We start from the raw sequence: 21,034 nt of genomic DNA, 5'->3' as shown, positions 1-21,034 counted from the left end.
GTGGATGAAAGCTTCATCTCCATCAAGAGATTTGGGTTCTCGGATCTGATCTTCATTTTCTTGAGAAAGAAGATGATGAACCGTGTATTTGGGCTATATTTTATTTTCTTGAGAAAGAAAATTGATGAGGGCAGATTTGGCCCTCCAATGAAATTGCGATACGTGGCACCTCGTGACAACTAGGCAAGCCCCCAGGCAACAACTTACCAAGTTGGTCCCCCCCTGGGGCACCGGTCTGGCGCGACCTCGCGCGACCTGGCGCGGCCTGCGCGCGACCTGGCGCGACCTGGCGTGGCCTGCGTGCGACCTGCGCGGCCTGCGCGCGACCTGCGCGCGAACTGGCGCGACCTGCGCGAACTGGTCGGATCAGCCTGCCACATGCGCCGACCTGGCAACATGGCCCAGACACAGGCGCCGACCTGACAACATGACCCGGACACAGGCGCCGACCTGATGACCTGACCCGGACACAGGCGCCGACCTGGCAACCTGGCCGGACACCGACCCGCCGACTGACAGGCGCCGACCTGGCAACCTGACCCGGACACCGACCCGCCGACTGACACAGGCGCCGACCTGGCAACCTGGCCCGGACACCGACCCGCCGACAGACAGGCGCCGGCCTGGCAACCTAAACCGGACACCGACCCGTCGACTGACAGGCGCCGACCTGACGACCTGGCCCAGGCGCCGACCTGGACGCCTGGCACAAGCGCCAGCCTGACAACCTCGAGGAGTTCATCACCGTACCCCGGTTCTGACGGGATATGACGTCTTACCATTTGAAGGCTTTTCACCCACCTAACCCACGAGGGCACCACTATATAAGGACTCCGACCCCCAAAACAAAGGGGAGAAAAAAGAGTATGGTAACCCCCGCTCTCTAGCTCTCTCATTTCTCTCCAAGCCCTCTGTAATCAGAATGCTAACTTAGGCATCGGAGAGTCCCCGCCGGGAAAATACCCCCGGGTCCTCTGATTTAGTTCCCGCAGGTCCCTCAGCTCCCGCTGTCTACAAAGGAGAGAAAATCACCTCACGCAGGGGGTAGTCGGGTAGCGCTGCACCAGGGAGCTCCACCATCCTCTGAGTTGCAGACCGCCTAGGAGCAAGTCAAGTGACGAGTTCGCCATCAGGGAGCACTACTAGGTAGTTCGCCACCAGGCAGTTCGCCATCAGGCAGTTCGCCACCAGGGAGCACTGCCGGGCAGTTCGCCACCAGGCAGTTCGCCATCAGGCAGTTCGTCACCAGGCAGTTCGTCATCAGGCAGTTCGCCATCAGGCAGTTCGCCACCAGGGAGCACTGCCGGGCAGTTCGCCACCAGGCAGTTCGCCATCAGGCAGTTCGTCACCAGGCAGTTCGCCATCAGGCAGCGCCACCAGGCAGTTCGCCATCAGGCAGTTCGCCACCGGGCTGTTCGCCACCAGGCAGTTCGCCACCGGGCAGTTCGCCACTAGGCAGTCCACCACTAGGCAGTTCGCCACCAGGAAGCATCACCAGGTAGTTCTCCCCTGGGAAGTTCGCCACCAAGTAGCTCATCACCAAGGCACGTCACCACCAGGTCAAACACGAGGTACTTAGCCAAAAAATTTTACACATCCCAAAGAATGGTACGTGACCAAAAACGGTTACATCAATTGGCGTCGTCTGTGGGAAATACGCTACGAAAAGCTAAGTTCTCATCCTACAAAAGCTAAGTTCTCATCCTACCAAAGCTAAGTCCTCACTTTTTTGAAGATATCACTTTATAGTTTACATTTTTTATGAACTCAAAAACTATGCAGGGGGCTAACAAACTAAGTAGCTCTACCAACCTTACTTTCGATTCAGATGATGCCTCATCAGTCCTCTCCACAAGGTCCCCCTACAAAGATGAGCTCTTTGTGGCTTCCGCGGGAGTTGACGGCCAATAGACTACATAGGCGCCCTTACCGGTCGAGCCTTCCAAGGCTCCCGTGTGAGCTGGCAACCTAAAGTTAGTAGTGTTGCCCCTGAAGGTCGAGCCCCTAGTAGCTTCTTGTAGGAGTGGGTGACCAGCATTATGAAGCTGATGCAGCACAATCATAGCTCGACACCTCATAGGCAAAGCATACGGGCCACATTACTGCTTAAGACCCGGTCGCCTCTCCGGCACGGGCAAAGTCAAAAAAGAGTAGACCACGGGTCACTCCCAAAAGCCTACGGGCCACATTATTGCTTAAGACCCGGTCGCATCTCTGGCACGGGCAAAGTCAAAAAAGAGTAGACCACGGGTCACTCCCAAAAGCCTACGGGCCACACTACTGCTTAAGACCCGGTCGCCTCTTCGGCACGGGCAAAGTCAAAAAAGAGTAAACCATGAGTCACTCCCAAAAGCCTACGGGCCACATTACTGCTTAAGACCCGGTCGCCCCTCCGGCACGGGCAAAAGTCAAAAAAGGGTAGACTACGAGTCACTCCCAAAAGCCTATGGGCCACATTACTGCTTAAGACCCAGTCGCCTCTTCGGCACGGGCGAAAATCAAAAAGAGTAGACTATGAGTCACTCCCAAAGCCTGTGGGCCACACTATTGCTAAATATCCAATCGCTTTCTCAGTAGGAACAAAATCAGCAAAAGTGAACTATAAGTTGCCCCAGAGCCTAAGGGCTACACTACTGAAACCGGCGGAGACCCCCTCGTCTTACTGGCAACTCGCCACATACAAGCAGCTCCCAAAGCCTAAGGAATTGGATCAAAATTTATTAGCTCGTCGACTTACGGGCCAAAAGAAATCTACTCCCTTCGCTGAGTTACTCTTAGCTCGGGAGTGGGGGGCAATTGATGAGGGCAGATTTGGCCCTCCAGTGAAATTGCGACACGTGGCACCTCGTGACAACTAGGCAAGCCCCCAGGCAACAACTTACCAAGTTGGTCCCCCCCCCTGGGGCACCGGTCTGGCTGGCCTGGCGTGACCTCGCGCGACCTGGCGCGGCCTGCGCGCGACTTGCGTGGTCTGGCGCGGTCTGCTCGCGAACTGGCGCGACCTGCGCGAACTGGTCGGATCAACCTGCGACATGCGCCGACCTGGCAACATGGCCCGGACACAGGCGCCGACCTGGCAATCTGGCCCGGACACAGGCGCCGACCTGACAACATGACCCGGCACAGGCGCCGACCTGATGACCTGACCCGGACACAGGCGCCAACCTGGCAACCTGGCCGGACACCGACCCGCCGACTGACAGGCGCCGACCTGGCAACCTGGCCCGGACACCGACCCGCCGACTGACACAGGCGCCGACCTGGCAACCTGGCCCGGACACCGACCCGCCGACAGACAGGCGCCGGCTTGGCAACCAGGCCCGGACACCGACCCGTCGACTGACAGGCGCCGACCTGACGACCTAGCCCAGGCGCCGACCTGGACGCCTGGCACAAGCGCCAGCCTGACAACCTCGAGGAGTTCATCACCGTACCCCGGTTCTGACGGGATATGACGTCTTACTATTTGAAGGCTTTTCACCCACCTAACCCACGAGGGCACCACTATATAAGGACTCCGACCCCCAAAACAAAGGGGAGAAAAAAGAGTATGGTAACCCCCGCTCTCTAGCTCTCTCATTTCTCTCCAAGCTCTCTGTAATTAGAATGCTAACTTAGGCATTGGAGAGTCCCCGCCGGGAAAATACCCCCGGGTCCTCTGATTCAGTTCCCGCAGGTCCCTCAGCTCCCGTCGTTTACAAAGGAGAGAAAATCACCTCACGTAGGGGGTAGTCGGGTAGCGCTGCACCAGGGAGCTCCACCATCCTCTGAGTTGTAGACCACCTAGGAGCAAGTCAAGTGACGAGTTCGCCATCAGGGAGCACTACCAGGTAGTTCGCCACCAGGCAGTTCGTCATCAGGCAGTTCGCCACCAGGGAGCACTGCCGGGCAGTTCGCCACCAGGCAGTTCGCCATCAGGCAGTTCGTCACCAGGCAGTTCGCCACCAGGCAGTTCGCCACCAGGCAGTTCGCCATCAGGCAGTTTGCCACCAGGCAGTTCGCCACCAGGCAGTTCGCCATCAGGCAGTTCGCCACCAGGCAGTTCGCCATCAGGCAGCGCCACCAGACAGTTCGCCACCAGGCAGTTTGCCATCAGGCAGTTCGCCACCGGGCAGTTCGCCACCAGGCAGTTCGTCACCGGGCAGTTCGCCACCGGGCAGTTCGCCACCAGGCAGTTCGCCACTAGGCAGTCGCCACCAGGAAGCATCACCAAGCAGTTCGCCACCAGGCAGTTCTCCCCCGGGAAGATCGCCACCAAGTAGCTCATCACCAAGGCACGTCACCACCAGGTCAAACACGAGGTACTTAGCCAAAAAATTTTACACATCCCAAAAAATAGTACGTGACCAAAAATAGTTAGATAAAAAATGATGATCAATATCTAAGGGTAATTTTGATATTTTAAAAAGTCTTAAATCCATATAGAATCACGTAGTATACATAATTGACGATCTATTAACATAGGTATTAAATTGTCACAAAAAGAAAGTTCGAGAACAAAATTGTTGCATTTTAAAATTCAGATACTAAATTAGCACTCGGCCTAAGTACAGGACACCTATCGGAAATTTTCCCATTTTTGAATGACGTGGCAGATAGGGGCCATACATAAACACAAATTACTACTGAATACTGATGCTTACTACCAAACATAATTGCTCTTATTTCTGATATAATATGATGAATAAATCAGTGGTTTTTAAAAAATCTAATAAAGCAATGAGCATCGATCCCAAACATCTCCTAAATTAATGCCAGTAGTCTATTGCGTTTTCACTTTTAAGTCGCCTCCCACCAGCTCCTTTGTTTCAACACTTTCTGGAGGAATGCATCCGAGCGTACTTCAGCCGTGGCAGTGGCGGTGGTGGTGCCAGCTTTTGGGAGGTTGCTAACCTTCTTTCTTCTTTACCCGAGAGTCAGTAAATGACAGAAAGGTATATCGATTGAGCTGCTTTCTGTTTTTCCTAATCAAACCTTGATTGCTAAAACCTAAGAGAGCAAACCCAATTTTTTTTGGTTTTTTTTCTTTTTACAAATACTGCATAAGTCACCTAAAGGGATAAGCGGTTGCTCTCCTTAATTTATGTCATCAACTGATGTCAAACAGCCACTTGAGCCGCTGCTAACCTAGCGATTGGAACCCTGTCATCAGATTTCAGAAACCAAAATTAGAGCAGAAAATTTGATATCAGAACCAATCATGGGTGGTTATGGCTGGACTGGATGGACAAAACAAAAATTAACTCTTATCAACCAATCGTTGCATACCTGAATGGAGAACATGAGACGTAGTCAAGTCCAACTTCTGCAAAGAATGCTACAGAAGAAGGCTCTCCACCATGTTCTCCACATATACCAACCTGTTTATCGGCATTGTCAAACAATGTAATTAAATCCGTATGAAAAAAAAGAAAAAAAAACTGCGTATTGAGATCATACATAATGTGCTGCAGAAATTGGTTTAGTTGTTCATGTGGCAACCTTGCACAGAGATGTCTCAAAGATGATCCGAGTATGACACAGAATGACTTTGACCCAACTAGGCGCAAGTCAGGTGAGTACACTCATTTGATCATGTCAAGTTTATGGATGATTCTTTTTATTGGACCTGAAGATGCTTATTCCCACTAACTCACACAGAATCTAAACTGTGTATTTATTGACTTCTTCAAATTAGAAGAGGCATTCCATGTTATTGGATTTGAGTGTGTTGATGGCAAAAGTTGCATTTTAAGATTGCAGAATTCCAAACACCATTATGGTAAGAATGTTGATTTACGGGGCTAGATTTCAACCATGGACAGAGGAAAAATCCCATAATAGCTAAAGTAAGCGATCTAATTCAATATTTACAGGTCAAGATCTACTACTGACCTTCAAGCTGGGCCTTGTTGATCGTCCTTTTTCTGTGGCAATCTTGACAAGTTGGCCTACACCTTTCCGATCAAGTACCTGAAACCCCAAACCCATTAAATCACGAACATTGTTGTATATTAGACCATTTAGTAGTCTCATTATATTTTGGAGTTCCTTGTTATATTTTGTAGGATAATTTGAATGAAAAAAGGAATGCAGAAATTAGCCTTTCACCACAACTCCCCAGTAGGTAGAATTTTCTTTTCATTGTATGCTTAGTTCCCAAAATTGAAGAGTTGAGGTGCAATTCTAAAGGATAGATCCGGTGAGCGTGAACTTAATTGTTTCATCCCTTTGAATTGGGCTTGGCCCTGCAACCCAGAATTGCAACTCATATGAGGTATAGGCAAACTTCATTGCATGACAGTATGCACATCTTTTGGTCTGCAGAAGTGTCTCTAGCAATCCCAACTGAAAACTAAGCATGTCTTGATCTATTGGCTTTAAAACTGTGGCTTCAACCAAATTTGAGTGGATTACAGAGATCACAGTAAAAGTTTACAACATTCATGTACTCTACCTCGAAAGGATCATGCTGTAGGATGCCCTTGGATAGATATATGGGAAGAAACTTGCCAACATCATCTCTACTATAACCAAATGTCATTTGTGTGAGGTCATTCGTCCCAAATGAGAAGAACTCTGCTTCCTTTGCAATCTATAAGTGCAAGTCATTCATGAAATTAGAAAAAGTAAATGGATAAATCTGAAAAAAATAAAATAAAGTTGCCTTTTCATCTCCCTTGATATTGAGAATAGAAAGGTACAACATATGAAGGTTAGAAAGGTTCACTTGTTAGGTAACTTTGAAATCAAAATTTTGTATGCTAGCCTATCCAGAGAATATATAAATAGACATTTTCAAAGTGGGATTAGTGAAAAATGTAATAGAATATGCTTGTGAAAACAATAAATGGAGTTCTGTTATTTCAACACACCTCATCTGCAATTAGAGCAGCTCTAGGAATCTCAATCATTGTCCCGACCTTATAGCTTATGGTGCTGCCCATCTCAGAGAACACTTTCTTTGCGACATTCCGTATTAAATGGATTTGGTGTCCCAATTCCTGCCACTCAAAATTTTCAGTATTCAAAACAGAATTTTGATTACCTTCCTAAATAGTAAAAAGCCTATCTCATGTCTTTGGAAACTTGAGGCTGCTTGAGGACTCAGGGTTGATAAATTAGATTTATCGAATGCTCTCATGAGGTTGGGGGACAAAATGAAAGGCAAGTAAACAAAAGAAATAAAATTCATGCCTGAGGTGTTCCAACAAGGGGAACCATTATTTCAGGGTAAACTTTAACACCCTGGTTGCTCATAGACATGGCAGCCTGAAAGATGGCATTCGCCTGCATTTCAGTTAGTTCCGGGTACGAGATTCCAAGCCTGGTGACACATGATCAAGAGAAAATAAGTTCACAAATGAATACTTTTGAGATCCTTTTATGTACTTCTAAAGTTCTGTTAAGGATCTAATTGCACATTATCAATTTGAACACATGCGAGCTTGCACGTTAACAAAGGGCATTCATCCCAGTTGAACTACATGAAGTGAATTTGCTGGAAGATTTAGTTCAGTGAGTTTACATTTTGTTGTACCTGCAACCCTGTCTTTTAGCAGATTTGCATTTATCCCCCTAGGTTTTTCAAATTTTATATTTGTTTTCCTTTATATTTTTAAGTCATTTGCATCACACTTGATGCAAACAAGTATCGACTTTTGAGGCTTTTTCTTATAGTAATAATACAAAAGTAAATAACTAATTCTATAGATATATAAATAAAAATTTAATAACAAAAAATCATAAATAAAGTTGACCAAAACATAGGACCATATGTCCAAAAAACCCTCAAATAAAATAAACAGTGTATCTCCTCACTTCTCCTTTCTCTATTAGTCATACTCTAGTTGCATGCCACAGTGTGCACAAGCGCATCATGCTAGACAATGTGATCAGCCGGCTAGGATGTCCATGCCCAAATAGATTGGAGTATTAGCACAGATGAAGAAAACAGGGGGAACCTTTTCATTTCTTAAAATAAAGGTTCATATTCACATGGGTTTGGGAAAAGTGTTCATGTCAACTGTCAACCTGACAATTGTTTACCCAAGCTTGAGAAATTATAATTTCTAGGCGATATGCTATTGATGGATTAACGTAGATACAGACAGGTAAATGAAAATCTGAACTATGTAGAGGTCCGCTAAATAAGCAGATTTTAAGATAAATCAAACTAGAATTGATGATTTTAATTTTTAAGGTAAATCAAACTAAATGTAGAGGTCCTCTAAATAAGTATATGCATTGCAGTTTTAGTAAAACCTAGAGCACTTTAGGGTTGCAACCAAAATTGATGACTGAGAGGTATTCTGAAGCAATTATATTTGTTACTACAAGGAGACAGTTCCTTAGCATTAGAGTGGGTTGGATGAAATGGAGGCATACATCTGCCCCTCCCCAGACCCCACATTGATGGGAGCCTTGTGCACTGGGCTGCCCATGATTGATATTGGCAACCGCAATAAAATGATTGCTTTATAATATGACTATAAGATCCATAATGGTGTATGGATTAAAATATTGGATAACCAAAAAACATGTTCCCATAAGTTGAGCATAGATGAGATTAGTGGTAACACTAAAAATGAAAAGAATTAGAAATGAGCACATTCATAGGAACTTAGGAATAGCTGCAATTGGTAAGAAAACGTGGGAGAGCCAACTAATATGGTTTAGGCATGTGCATGTATGAGAAATGAATGTGCAAATAGGTATGAATAATTTGTTGCAAATTGAAGGCTTTAGATGAGCGAGGAAAAACCAAAGAGGACTTGAGTTGAAGCAAAACTCGGTAAGAAATCAAACCTGCAGCCACGGAAGCCAAGCATGGGATTTACTTCTGAAAGTTTCTCAACTCTTGAGAAAACCTCATCCTCAGTCATGCCGGTGTCAGATATTAGTTCAGTGACAATATTTTCTATGTCACCTTCTGGAAGAAATTCATGGAGTGGAGGATCTAATAATCTGATTGTCACAGGAAGACCTGTAATACCAATATCTGGTGTCATGTAAACTAAAAATGCCGCACAAAAAAAAGCAGGGAAATGTTCAAGGAACTGTAATAAGAAAACTACCACACTGTATATGGTGGGAAGACAACATTACAGAATGAAAAACTAAATTACTTATTTCAAGTATTTCATAATGTATGCTTTTCCATCACATTTACATTTAAACAAACAGAACCAAAGACATCAAGATGCACCACATAAATCAGCATACAATAACAGAAAGGCAAGGGTTACACATGCAGTACCATGTCTGTTAGTGGACTGGTGCGTGAAGGATCTAAGACATTCAAGCATACTAAGTAGGGATCATGAGAAGCTCCATTCCCATAGAATTAAATTTAGGTCTCCAATGTGTTTATTGACTGTCTGAAGAATGGAGGGGTTAAACCTACTTGACTGTTTGGATCATCATTTTGAGAATGCATTTTATGTAGGATATCTTCTATTTAGAGCAATTTGTTGTGATTGGGCAGGTAAGTACCTCATCCAGTGGTCCACAAGGAAAAGATCTTACAAATTTCCCTTAACATAGTTTCATAGAGGAAAGAAAAAATTTACCATCCATTGCACGGAAAATGCCTTCAAAGTCAGATTTTTGATAAGGCAAAAGCAAATCTAGTGCTGCTTTTCTTTGTTCAGGCGTTGCTGCCATTATCATCTGTCTCACGGCCTTTATCCTCTCATCTGATGCAAAGAACTGACATACAAAAAACAGAACTCAACAGTTATTCAAGGTAAATGTATCAAATAAAATGTAAGATTTCTTAATTGAGCTACAAAATTTATTTGCATTGTTTTAAATTGAGGACAAAGCATACACATGAGACTACATTTCTTAAGTTGTTTACTTTCTTACGAGGAACAAAAATTTTGATTAGTCTTGCAGTAGTAAATACACTCACAACTTTCCATGAGAAAATTAATTTTTGCACTTTTTAACGTTCTATCTTCCTACAAGTATTAAAAGGAATGTTCTCGTAGTATTTAGAAATCAAAATGAACCAACAATCTCAAGAACCAGTTTCCTACTTTTTTTAGCTTTATTTGGTGGGGGGAGTTGGCAAGCATTCTATAATTATAATAGGTGTACAGGTGTGTCTACCTACTGGGGCAGCACATCCTGGGAGGGGTTTCAATTCCTAAATCTCTCCCTAAGAGGGCCGAACAATACCAACTTTCCTGTTGATATGAGAACAATGTTGTCATAAAATTTAGAGTTCTAGAAAGAAAAAAAAAGTACAAAAATTCATCATCTACCATGTGCTCCGTCCTACAAAGTCCAATCCCTTCTGCACCATTGTTTCTTGCAGTTTGTGCATCATCAGGTGTGTCTGCATTTGCCATAACCTACCAAAGCACCATATTCCTCATACATTAGCTGGAGTTCCCAAACATACATACAAGCACAATTCAATCCCTTCATTTGAAATGTAAGTTTGATAAGATCAAAACCTGGTGCATTAATGCATATACGTGTATAAATTGGCATTGAAACTTTACCTTTATACGCCGCATTTCATCAACCCAAGACATGAATGTCTGCAAATCACCACTGATGGCTGGTGGAGAGAGTGGTTGTTTCCCCAATATCACTTCTCCTGTAGACCCATTAAGTGATATCCATTCCCCTTCCTTAATAACCTTATCTCCAACTAAAACCACCTGCTTTATGAATAATACAATTGATGTATAAGTAGTGCGCTGTTATGTACTTAACATCAGTTACTCAGTTCGTAATAAAAAAGCATTTATTTCACCTTCTCACTGTCATTCACTCTAATATCAGAGCAGCCTGAGACACAGCATTTTCCCCATCCACGAGCTACAACAGCTGCATGGGAGGTCATGCCACCTCTAGCTGTCAAGATACCAGTGGCTGCATGCATCCCCCCAACATCCTCTGGGCTGGTCTCTGTCCGAACCTTCATCCACAAGCAACCCACTCAATTTTATGGACATTATTCCAATTATAAACCGGAAATAGACAATTGACCTACATGATGGCAGGCATTACAAGAACTCATGGATGAAGAAATTTGAGATGATTATTCAGAAATTTCCTCAAGCCAATATCATTTTCTGAATAAAAGTAGGTGTAAAATAAAGATATATAGCTTTGTGAAATTAAGATGGCAACTTTTCCAAGTAGAGAAATAAAAGGTAATTATTAATTCAAATGGACAATTTCAGGTGGTGATGGGTCCCCCTTAGAAAGTACTTCTAACCACAAACATCACCATCATTTAATCAACACCATCCGATATGTTACATTCCTTTCTATAGTTAAGAAACAAGCATGACAAACCACTGAGAAGAAGCTAAGATGACACTGCTAGGATCAAGGTTCATACCAAGATAACTGCCATTCCTTGTGCATGCCATGCTTCAGCATCATCAGCACTGAACACTACCTGACCCACTGCAGCTCCTGGTGATGCAGGCAATCCAGTGGCAATCACATGCTCCTTGTAAGCAGTTGGATCTTCAAACTGATCCAGGAAAATTAAGAATTAGATTATTTGAACACATTCTTCTGTCCAGATGTTAAGGTATGAGGTGTAGTTCAGAATGCAAACGGTGTTACTTCAGCACAAGGAAGCATAAGCCTCCTCAATAGGTGTAAGCTTCCTAATTCTTCTTGCCGAGTCAAACTCCCAAACATGGTGTCAGATTCTGATTCATGTGTCTGTGTTCATTAACACTGGCGAAAAAAAATAATTTTTATAGCTACATAACCCCAAGCCGATGAATCCCAATCCACTCTGAATGAGATTTGACTCAGGTCACTCACCTCAAATAGATTTTGAAGTTAGGCCAGGGTTTTAACCAAAGTCTAATAAGCCGCCTGATCAGATGAACCAAGTGTATAGATGCCACTCATGTGGATGGACATAGGGATTAATAAAACGATGCTAATTGTATCATTAACTGTATGTGCATGAGTGCATCTGGGAAACCTCGTGTTTCAAAACATGCATATAAACATAGGATTATCATAATTTATAAGGCAATGTGATTTTATAAACAGAATAAGATACACAAAAGAGTAATGTGTATTAACTTCATGCACCCAGGGTTACGATGGTGTTCTCAGTCCAAGAAGTTCAGTTACATTCCACCACTACTGTACTAATTCCTCCTAAATGAACAAGTAATCTAAAATAGGTGATAATTATGGTAGGAGTCAGTATCCACTAAAACAAGTTAGAAGGTCAGTGTCGGTGTTATTAATTTTATATCATGCCCAATTCGTTTTAGTATGTATACCTGTGGATGAAGAAGTTGGTCAAGATGTTGTGGCTCCACCATCTTAATAGAAGAACGAGTATCAACAAGACCTTCTTTAACCATGTCAACTGCAATCTTTACAGCACCTCTTCCAGTTCTCTTCCCTGATCGGCATTGCAACATCCACAGCCTATTTTCTTGAACTGTAAATTCGATATCCTATGATCATAAATGGAAAACCATCTCAGTAGTAGAAGCTATCTAAAACTAAAAGGAAAATATCCACATAACAAACTATCAATAATTAGTCAAAAATATCTTAGCAATATAGTCACGTGACTTCATGTCCCAATTTGAAGATGAACCTAGCATCAAGATACTAAAAATTAAGGGAGGGAGGGGAGCAGCATTTCAAATATAAAATTCTCTTGTTATGTTCAACAATTTCTTAAGAGACATGAAGTTACACTTTTAGGCTTGTCTTAAGCTGAATTGAAGGACATGAAATTTATTGGCATCAAGGTCAAGGTGCCTCCTTACAGTCTTAAATCCAAATCCCATTGGTCTTGTTTCAAAAAATGCAGGATGCATTAATTGCAGATTGTACTCCTTGGGGCTTGCCGTATATAGAACCCATGTGCCTGATTTTCTGATCAGCAACAACGTTTCAGTCAAAGAAACAAAAAACAGTAATAGATACTTTTTGAAGTTATTTAAATTCATATTTATTTATAATGTTCAAATTGTTTAGGAATTTTAAAACACTAGTAAGTCTCCATCACAACAAGCTTTCCTTTAAAGCCTGCAACCTACAGAGTAAATGTCATGTCTTTTTTGGTCCATTTATTAGCATTATAACCAATTTTAAATACTGTAAATGAATCAAAATGTTAGCCTTAACTAAAGAATTTTTCCTCTGTTGTCGAATTTGTTAATTATGTTTTTCTAAAAAAAAAAGATTTTTTTTATTATGTTATTACTTTGTTCTTTTACTTGCATAAATCAAATGTTTGGATGTTATTACCTTGGCATGCAAGCTGATACTTTTTTCCTAGATACCCGTAATGGATGCCATCTAATTTTTTGCAACTTACCCTTGAGCTCACAATCATTATTATTCCATAAACCTGAGTATAAAAGATTCATTTCTTCAAAAGCAACTTGAAAGCCATGTTGGAGCTAGTACATAGTTCCCTTTCTCCAACTGAGAAGAAAAGTGTGACTTAGATCCCTAGTATCAAGGTACCATTATTTATTTATTTTTCACAAGGTGGTAATTTGAAGCAAAACTGATATTAATATGCCTCCTGGGTCATAGTTCCCTAAATAATTGTCGGCTTGCATGTCACCCTTTATGATTTTTCTAAAGTATTGCCCTGACAAAATCTCAGAAACACATGAAGCACATTCCCTCTCTAAAATACTAGTTTGGCATGTACTGCAAACTAAGAGAAAATATGTGATTTAGATCCCAATGGAACACTTAAAATAAGAAGTCATCAACTCAGTAAAGAAGGATCTCGTACTGAAATATTTTACCATCATATCTTTGTAGTGTTTCTCCAGAATTTTACAGTTTTCCACAAGCTCCTTATAAGCTTCAGGCATGCATTGCTTCATGGTGTCCAGGTCCTCCGGTGTTCTAATTCCAGCAACTACATCCTCTCCCTGCATAAATAAAAGCCACGATTTCCCCATGAGTTTAACTATCAGATCACTCAACAATAAATCCAATAGGAAAGATGCTCCAAATTTATATAAACAAGAAAGACTAGGATGGAAATAAGATTTTGTGCACCTGAGCATTGATAAGAAATTCACCATACAACTTCTTCTCCCCAGTGCTTGGGTTCCTAGTGAAGAGAACACCTGTTCCAGAAGTTTTCCCCATGTTTCCAAAAACCATAGATTGAATGTTGACAGCAGTTCCCTTCAATCCAGTTATTTGGTTGATGCTCCTATACTTGATGGCCCTCGGACTGTCCCAGGAATCAAAGACTGCTTTGACAGCTAATTGTAACTGCTTTTTTGGGTCTGCAGATACAGGCAAGCAACTAATATAAGTTTTTGCATACTCCTTACAAAAAATAATAGAACTACACCAAGACTATTTGGCTGAATGGAATTAGCCTTAGAGAGAGGTACCTGAAGGAAACTCTTCACCGTTGGCTGCGAGGTAGACTTTCTTGTATTGTGCCACAACCTCTTTAAGATCAGCAGCTGTTAGGTCAGTGTCAAGTTGAACTCCTTTTGTAGTCTTCAGGTTTTCTAACTTCTCCTCAAATAATGAGTGTGGAATGCCCATGACCTCCAATCATGGAACAATTAGATAAGGTTAAGACAGAGGCTATAACAATTAGGTGAAGTATTAAATAAAGGCAATTCAGAACAAGATGCACCTTGTTGGAATTTCAATATTGTGGTTTTCAGTTGCATATGAATCAACAAATGTTCAATCTTGCAAACTAAAGATGGAAATGAGATAATTTGACGATTTCAAGCAATGAATTCATTTCCGCTCTCCTTTTTCTAATAACTGGAACTGATGACCTTTTTCTTTTGTTGTAATAATATTGTGAATTTTCAAATGCAATGAAAACTAAGACCAAATAATTAGATTTCATGTAGCTCTCAGACATTTCGTACGTGAATTTGCAACTCTCAGATAAAATACTAGGTAAAGAAGACATTAGTTAAGACCTTTAGTTGGGCAATTAGACAAACACAAAAATGCAACAACACAAGTGAGAGAATTAACAGAAACCCACTTAATAAAAACATCAATTTTAGAATGTTTGTGAATGCTAAATACATAAATAAAGAACTATTGATTAGCTTTGCAAATAAAATGATTAATATATGTCTATGAACTCCGTGCATCCATGGACATCACTTACAACATCTCCAAACATGTCTAGAAAACGTCTGTATGAGTCGTAAGCAAAGCGCTCTCCGCTCTTCGCAGCCAAACCAGCGACCACTTCATCATTGAGACCAAGGTTAAGGACAGTGTCCATCATGCCAGGCATGGATATCTACATGAAAGAACAAAAGAATACTCTTAATTAGTAATTCCCAATTAATCCAATAATGGATCATTTAGTGCACTAAACATTACTCTCAAAACCAGTTCAATCCCGAAATTGAACGGGCTTTGTTCAGCATAGAAAGTTCCACAGTGGCCTCCGAGTGAATGGTGATGATGCTGACAAGAAATATGTGGTACCCTACCATCTTGCCACGTGGAATGTTCGTATTTGTTTAGTTCCACTAAAGCAACCCAACTAGATAGATCATACATGAGACGCTTACCGCAGCTCCTGATCGCACAGAGAGGAGGAGGGGCTTAGAAGGATCACCGAGAAAAGCTCCCATTTCCTTCTCCACGCTCTTCAAAGCCTCTAATATCTCCTCCCACAGGCCTTCTGGCAATTTTTTTCCATTCTGCTGGTAGTCTTGGCATGCCTCTGTTGATATTGTGAGACCTGGTGGTACAGATAACCCAATGCTTGCCATCTCTGCAAGGTTTGCTCCTTTCCCACCCAACTGCAATACAAAGATTATTTAGGAGACAAGGTACAGGAATCACATTAACGGATGAATGACAAGTGAAAAGGTGATGACGCATTAATAAAAGCTCTTATGTATGATATTTACCACACTTGTACAGTAGTCTGGTATATTTCAAGTTGGGAGTAAATCAGTTTACTCCACTAAAATGTATATTGGGCCAAAACAGTGAAATCACGGCCTTGGAATTTCAAGCTTTCAAATTTGTCCTCCTAGGACTTCGGAGTTAAGACCCACACTGACCTAACTTTTTGAATTGCCGAAAGGTGAATCCCATTGTCCAATCCCATTACTTTCATCGGGAGAATAAAGCTATCTATAGATCGGGTCTGATTCCAGACAGGATGGACCAATCTCAACTGATTATTAATTCTACAAAATAGAACCTGATTTAAGATCCAATTATACGTAGCCCCATTATTAATCTATAAAATGGACCAGTCCCAGACTGACTATTAATCGTGCTAATCGGGTCTGAGCCATTAAATCCAACTATACTAACCAATCTGAATTCAATTATTAATCAAGACACAAACCACAGAATCAGAGCTGATATGATCGGTTCAATTCTATCAGCTAGAACCGATCCATTGACAACCTCTATGGGAGAATGTTATCGTCAATTGCGAACTCACACTAGGGGTGCAGGATGCTAGAAATGACGTCTGATTTCATAATTTCCAGTTTGTAAGGCAATGCATATAAGTCAAGTATACACCAGTCTTGTTACAATAATGTTTATCTACAAGAAGAGGATTACTTACCAATGATTTCATGCCCTTGTTTCCTTCGCTCCTTCCCTTGCCAAAAGTAAACACTCGCTGTTGTGCGCAAATTAAAAGCAAACAAGAATGATCAAAACCCAAATGAAGACACATCTTATTATAATAAAGTTAGATGAAGCAGCCATTAAAAATGAAAGAAAGACCACATTACCTACGACTATCAGGCTATAGGTAATAAATACCTTCATGAATCATGATACCAATCGTACAATTGTGGCACAAGTACCCACATAGTGTGTTCAGCTTGTAGGCAATCTTCATAATTACACATCATATATAAGGTGAGCAAATGGGTAAGTTGTATCTGAAACTGAATGAATTTGATCTTAAACCGGTTCTATCCAATTTGTTACCCAATAAGGTTCCTCCACCTAGGCTGGTTCCAAGGTTTAAAGGTTTACCTTAAATCAATTTAAAGAATCAACCTCGATTGGTCTTCGTGGAACTGGTCTTGGAATTAAAGTTGTCTTGAAATAAATCTCAATATATTTTGAGGATGTAAAGATTTAGACTCGTGGTTACACTTGACCATTGAATCCCTTAAGTGATTTGATCATTTATCTTTATTTTAATATGTGAATGTGTATAATAATTAATGTAAAAGATATCACAAAATTTAATTATAATAATAAGTTTTGAACTATTTTATTAATATTATTATTAAATTTTTAAAGAATATGTTAATTTTTTTAAGAACAAGTTCTTGGAATCGATCCCGATACCACCAAGCTAAAACCAACCCCAGATCTGATTTTGATAGGATAATTTTCGATTTCAAAAACATGAAAATGATCACTATAAAATAGGTTCCAGGTTCTTCCTTGACACTGAACCTAATCGACCCCATGCTCACCCCTACCCGTGTATACATGACTCGTTAACTCTAACACCTAGAGGTACAAGTTACAAATTTCTTACGCAGTGAATGCTGAACATCAAGAGGACCCTCACCCTATTCACAAATGGGAAATGGTCGTTCAAGATTCCACGTGGCCCAAGTACCCAATAAATTCTGATTGGACAAAGGCAGACAAGATACGTATGCCAATTGCCACGTCTCTTCACCTTAATCCTACAATTATGTTTCTTTTTTATACGTCTTTATTTATTTATTTATTTATTTATTTTCGAAAAATACGTCTTTATTTATTTGTAGAATTGTAGTTGATATAAGTAACATAACATATAAGCTCAACTATGTACCTTCTTAATAATGGTGGGCTTTGGCTCAGAAGTCGGCATTGGCTCGGAAGTCAGGACGGCTCGGCGTCGGTATCGGCTTCGGAGTGGCGCCACGCATCTCTTAACCTTCGAGTATGGGAATCGGGGGTTAATCATGATGCGTTTGTCTTGAGCCGAGTTCAAGCCCAGCCGGTGGAAGCTAACAGAGAAACCACTTTCTGTGGGCTGCAAACCGGTGTGTTCCATGTTCTTGTCCTTCAGATGATGCCTTTGATTGTAGACGTCGGGGATGGACCCTACAAGCATACCTTTGATCACCGTAGACATTTCCACTTTGTTTCCTGATCCCACTCCTCTCTGCTTAAAACAGAACAGATGAAACAGATGAAACAGCTGAGCCATCCATGCATAAAGTCATAAACCGTATATTTAACCCTTCTAATAACAAATAATTTTCCATTTTTCATTTCATTTGTTTGGAGTGGGACTGTGGGATACTAAAAAGGATAAAAAAACAAGGGAAAATCTATTATACCCGGAAAGACACGGTGCACAAGAATTTTGTCCAATCAAAGCATCCTGTAATGAAGGGTTCGACTACGATGCTAGAAAGTCATGATATTAAAAAAGCTTACAACCAATCAGTTAGGTGAGCTTTAGCTAAAATTTATGGAGAATTGTAATTGGTCAAAGCCTTTTCCATATCATGACTTTTTATCTTTTTGGCATTTTGATGAATATCACCTGATTGTTCACCTTTTATTGATTGGCCGTAAATTTTTCCAGTATCATATCTTTCAGGTATCATAGTCCAATCCAACAATTGTTTTGAAAACATAACGTATAGGCAATACTATTGTATCTTTAATTTCTTTACAACTTAATTCTTAATATTCTATAGTAAGTCAATGTAATATTTATTGCACAGACATACATTCTTCATTTCAATTTAACATTTTTGTTGTTATATGGGTTTGTGAAACTTGGATTTAACCAAATGGGAACAGTCCAAAGCCCAGGCCCAAAACAGTATAAAGCCAAGCCCAACGCCATCTACTTGATAGATATTTGAAACTCGAACATAAAGAAGATCCAGTCAACAAACATAGGGAAAATGCCCATATCCAATAGCAGATCGAATATCAAAAGGCCCGCTACATAATGGGCCCTATCACTGGGTTTGGTCCGGTCTCCTTTTTATCGGGACCAGGTCTACCATTACTTGGACCAGACCAGACCCAAAACCAACCTAATTATTAATAAGGAATTTCGGTTCTGATATGATAAGACACAATTATAATTGAAACTTTAACTCGAACCGAAACTTCAACTGCCCCAATCCAACTTGACTTTTTTTGGCTTGAATTCGGGCTAACCCAGACCAAGTTGCATTCCTAATTTCAACCCCCGAATGCAACCCAATCCCCAGACGGCCAGACCATCCATCCAATTTAGAAAGAAAACAGTTCAACACAGTTTATAAAACTCCCACGACCCATGTGCAAATTGGGTCCGGTTGGTCCACATTCACGCTGCAACGTGATTTCGAGTAGTTCTATCAATAAGAGTATAAGACCTGGACTTCACCAGATTCTTGGAGTATAACGCAGTCTCCAGGATGAGGGCGGGTCTAGTATCACTTATGAGAAGAACTCTCGAGAGTGGGACCGAAAGAAAATACGTACTAACACGGTAACACCCTATGATCTTGATGTGACACCGTTCATCTACCGTAATGTAGTGTTTGATAGAGTGTTGGAATATGCGGTGATCTAAACTTCATGATTAGTATAACGTAATAAGATCACATCTCGCCCTGCATACTGAGCACAAATGCAAACTCACTCCACACCCAGTAATAAAATACAAGAGGCCCACAACAGAATATTGTTGACACGCCTTTTTTCTATTGTAGGCAGAGAGAATGGGATCTAACAGTGCTGGCTAATTTCTATAATTCTATGGCCATTAAAGTACAACCTTTCAATCTTGGACTAATTAGTAAATAATATATATATAAGGGGTTACTGATTAACCAAAATATGTTAAAAATGCGTGTGGTTCTGACATGCGCCATTTTCTTAAAAAAACGACAACAGTCTCAAAAACCAGGACAGGAAGATTTGTGTTCATTTCTTTTCTTTACATATTGTCAGAAGATGAAATCACAATATGTAAAAGATCGCAGTGTTGATTCACCAATCAGGCAATCACCAATATAGCGTTGGCGTTAAGCCGGCAGTTCCAAAGAGCAAAACTGATAGTGATCATTTCAAGCTCCAATACACTGTAATGTTTTGTATGAGCGATCCTCTTTTTTTCTTTTTCTTCTTGAGAAGGCATTGATTTCCTTCTCAATTCAAGAAAAGAGTAGTGAAAATGTTCACTATTTAATTATTTATCGATCATTTCAGGCTCAAATGATTCACAGAAGGAGAAGATGAATAGAATTCTATTCAGTTCTACTTGAATATCAATATATTGATCTTTCAGATATCGGATTGCAGAGGAGGAGACATGAATGAAGAGACAAAAGAAAAGCATGATCATCATGATCGTGTTTTTTGTGAACATCCTACCGATTTCTATAAACGACGAATTGAATACAAAAGAAAACGAGAAGGAAAATTTTAAAAAAGTAAATCAACTTACCTCAGCGACGGATAGATAGATAGATAGAGTGCGCAGATCGTGTACTTCCGAAGCTTTAATCCGTAGCCTTGTAATATTCCCAAAGTTGAGGAATGAAAATGGCGAATGATCAGGCTTGTGTTAAATAGCAGAAAAATAACGGAGAGAGAAGAAAGAAGGATATACAAAGTCTGACCCAGCTACTAAATTCCAACTATATCCCTGATTCCTAGGCAATTTGCTTGCCGTCACTATTTTCTGAGGATGGGAAGGAGGAGGTTGAGGACTGAGGGAGTAATTAGACGGGACACACAGTCACACAAATACTTTATCTCACCCTCGACGGAGATAAACTCCTCAGCATTTATTAATTTACCATAATGCCCCTATCATGAATCATTCACATTTCACACGCCTTTCCCTCCTCCACCCTCCACCAACTCTTGTTCACATTTTTTTCTTTTTTTTTTCTTTTGCTTGAAAAATGGTTTTTTTTGGGGGTGGTGATGGGTTTTAGGATTTTAGCTAAACCCAACCCTCCCCAATTCACTTATTATTATTTATGTATTAAATGTTAAATTTAATAATATTTTGAATTTTATGTCGAGGATTAATGATAGTTTATATGTTTTTTTTATATGATTT

At 41.2% G+C, this 21,034-nt stretch overlaps 1 protein-coding gene across 5 annotated transcripts; it reads right to left on the bottom strand.

Annotated features, from left to right (window-relative positions):
* Positions 1 to 4,639: 4,639 nt before the first annotated feature.
* LOC104586873 (pyruvate, phosphate dikinase, chloroplastic) lies at positions 4,640 to 20,551 on the bottom strand. 5 transcript variants are annotated; one of them, XM_088901974.1, is made up of 22 exons: positions 20,411 to 20,551; positions 17,780 to 18,115; positions 16,556 to 16,612; positions 15,534 to 15,767; positions 15,119 to 15,256; positions 14,367 to 14,529; positions 14,020 to 14,255; positions 13,761 to 13,889; positions 12,261 to 12,440; positions 11,345 to 11,482; positions 10,751 to 10,915; positions 10,494 to 10,655; positions 10,251 to 10,340; positions 9,552 to 9,690; positions 8,788 to 8,965; positions 7,177 to 7,306; positions 6,855 to 6,983; positions 6,437 to 6,574; positions 5,875 to 5,952; positions 5,269 to 5,360; positions 5,053 to 5,142; positions 4,765 to 4,910 (listed from the first exon to the last, which is right to left on the bottom strand). In XM_088901974.1, the coding sequence occupies exons 2-21, from the start codon at positions 18,083 to 18,085 to the stop codon at positions 5,100 to 5,102; spliced, it is 2,925 nt and encodes a 974-aa protein (XP_088758100.1). In that variant the 5' UTR covers positions 18,086 to 18,115; positions 20,411 to 20,551; the 3' UTR covers positions 4,765 to 4,910; positions 5,053 to 5,099. The 5 variants fall into 5 exon arrangements, 4 of the variants coding, with proteins under 4 accessions (XP_010242550.1, XP_088758100.1, XP_088758102.1 ...); XM_010244248.3 differs by having other exon boundaries at positions 4,640 to 5,142; XR_016084438.1 differs by lacking the exon at positions 5,269 to 5,360.
* Positions 20,552 to 21,034: the final 483 nt, after the last annotated feature.

This window comes from Nelumbo nucifera, chromosome 3 (assembly GCF_055504915.1).
Source record: "Nelumbo nucifera cultivar China Antique chromosome 3, China Antique-T2T, whole genome shotgun sequence".
In the NCBI taxonomy this organism is placed as follows: domain Eukaryota; kingdom Viridiplantae; phylum Streptophyta; class Magnoliopsida; order Proteales; family Nelumbonaceae; genus Nelumbo; species Nelumbo nucifera.
Note: the sequence above shows the minus strand (reverse complement) of the source record. Positions and strands in the feature narration are given on the sequence as shown.

Coding starts and splice junctions, on each gene's coding strand:
- LOC104586873 (XM_010244248.3), bottom strand. CDS start 18,085: ATGTCTACGGTGATCAAAGGTATGCTTGTAGGGTCCATCCCCGACGTC. Junction 16,613..17,779: donor AGCCCACCATTATTAAGAAG/GTACATAGTTGA, acceptor TGCGCACAACAG/CGAGTGTTTACTTTTGGCAA. Junction 15,257..15,533: donor CTGTGCGATCAGGAGCTGCG/GTAAGCGTCTCA, acceptor TCTTTCATGTAG/ATATCCATGCCTGGCATGAT.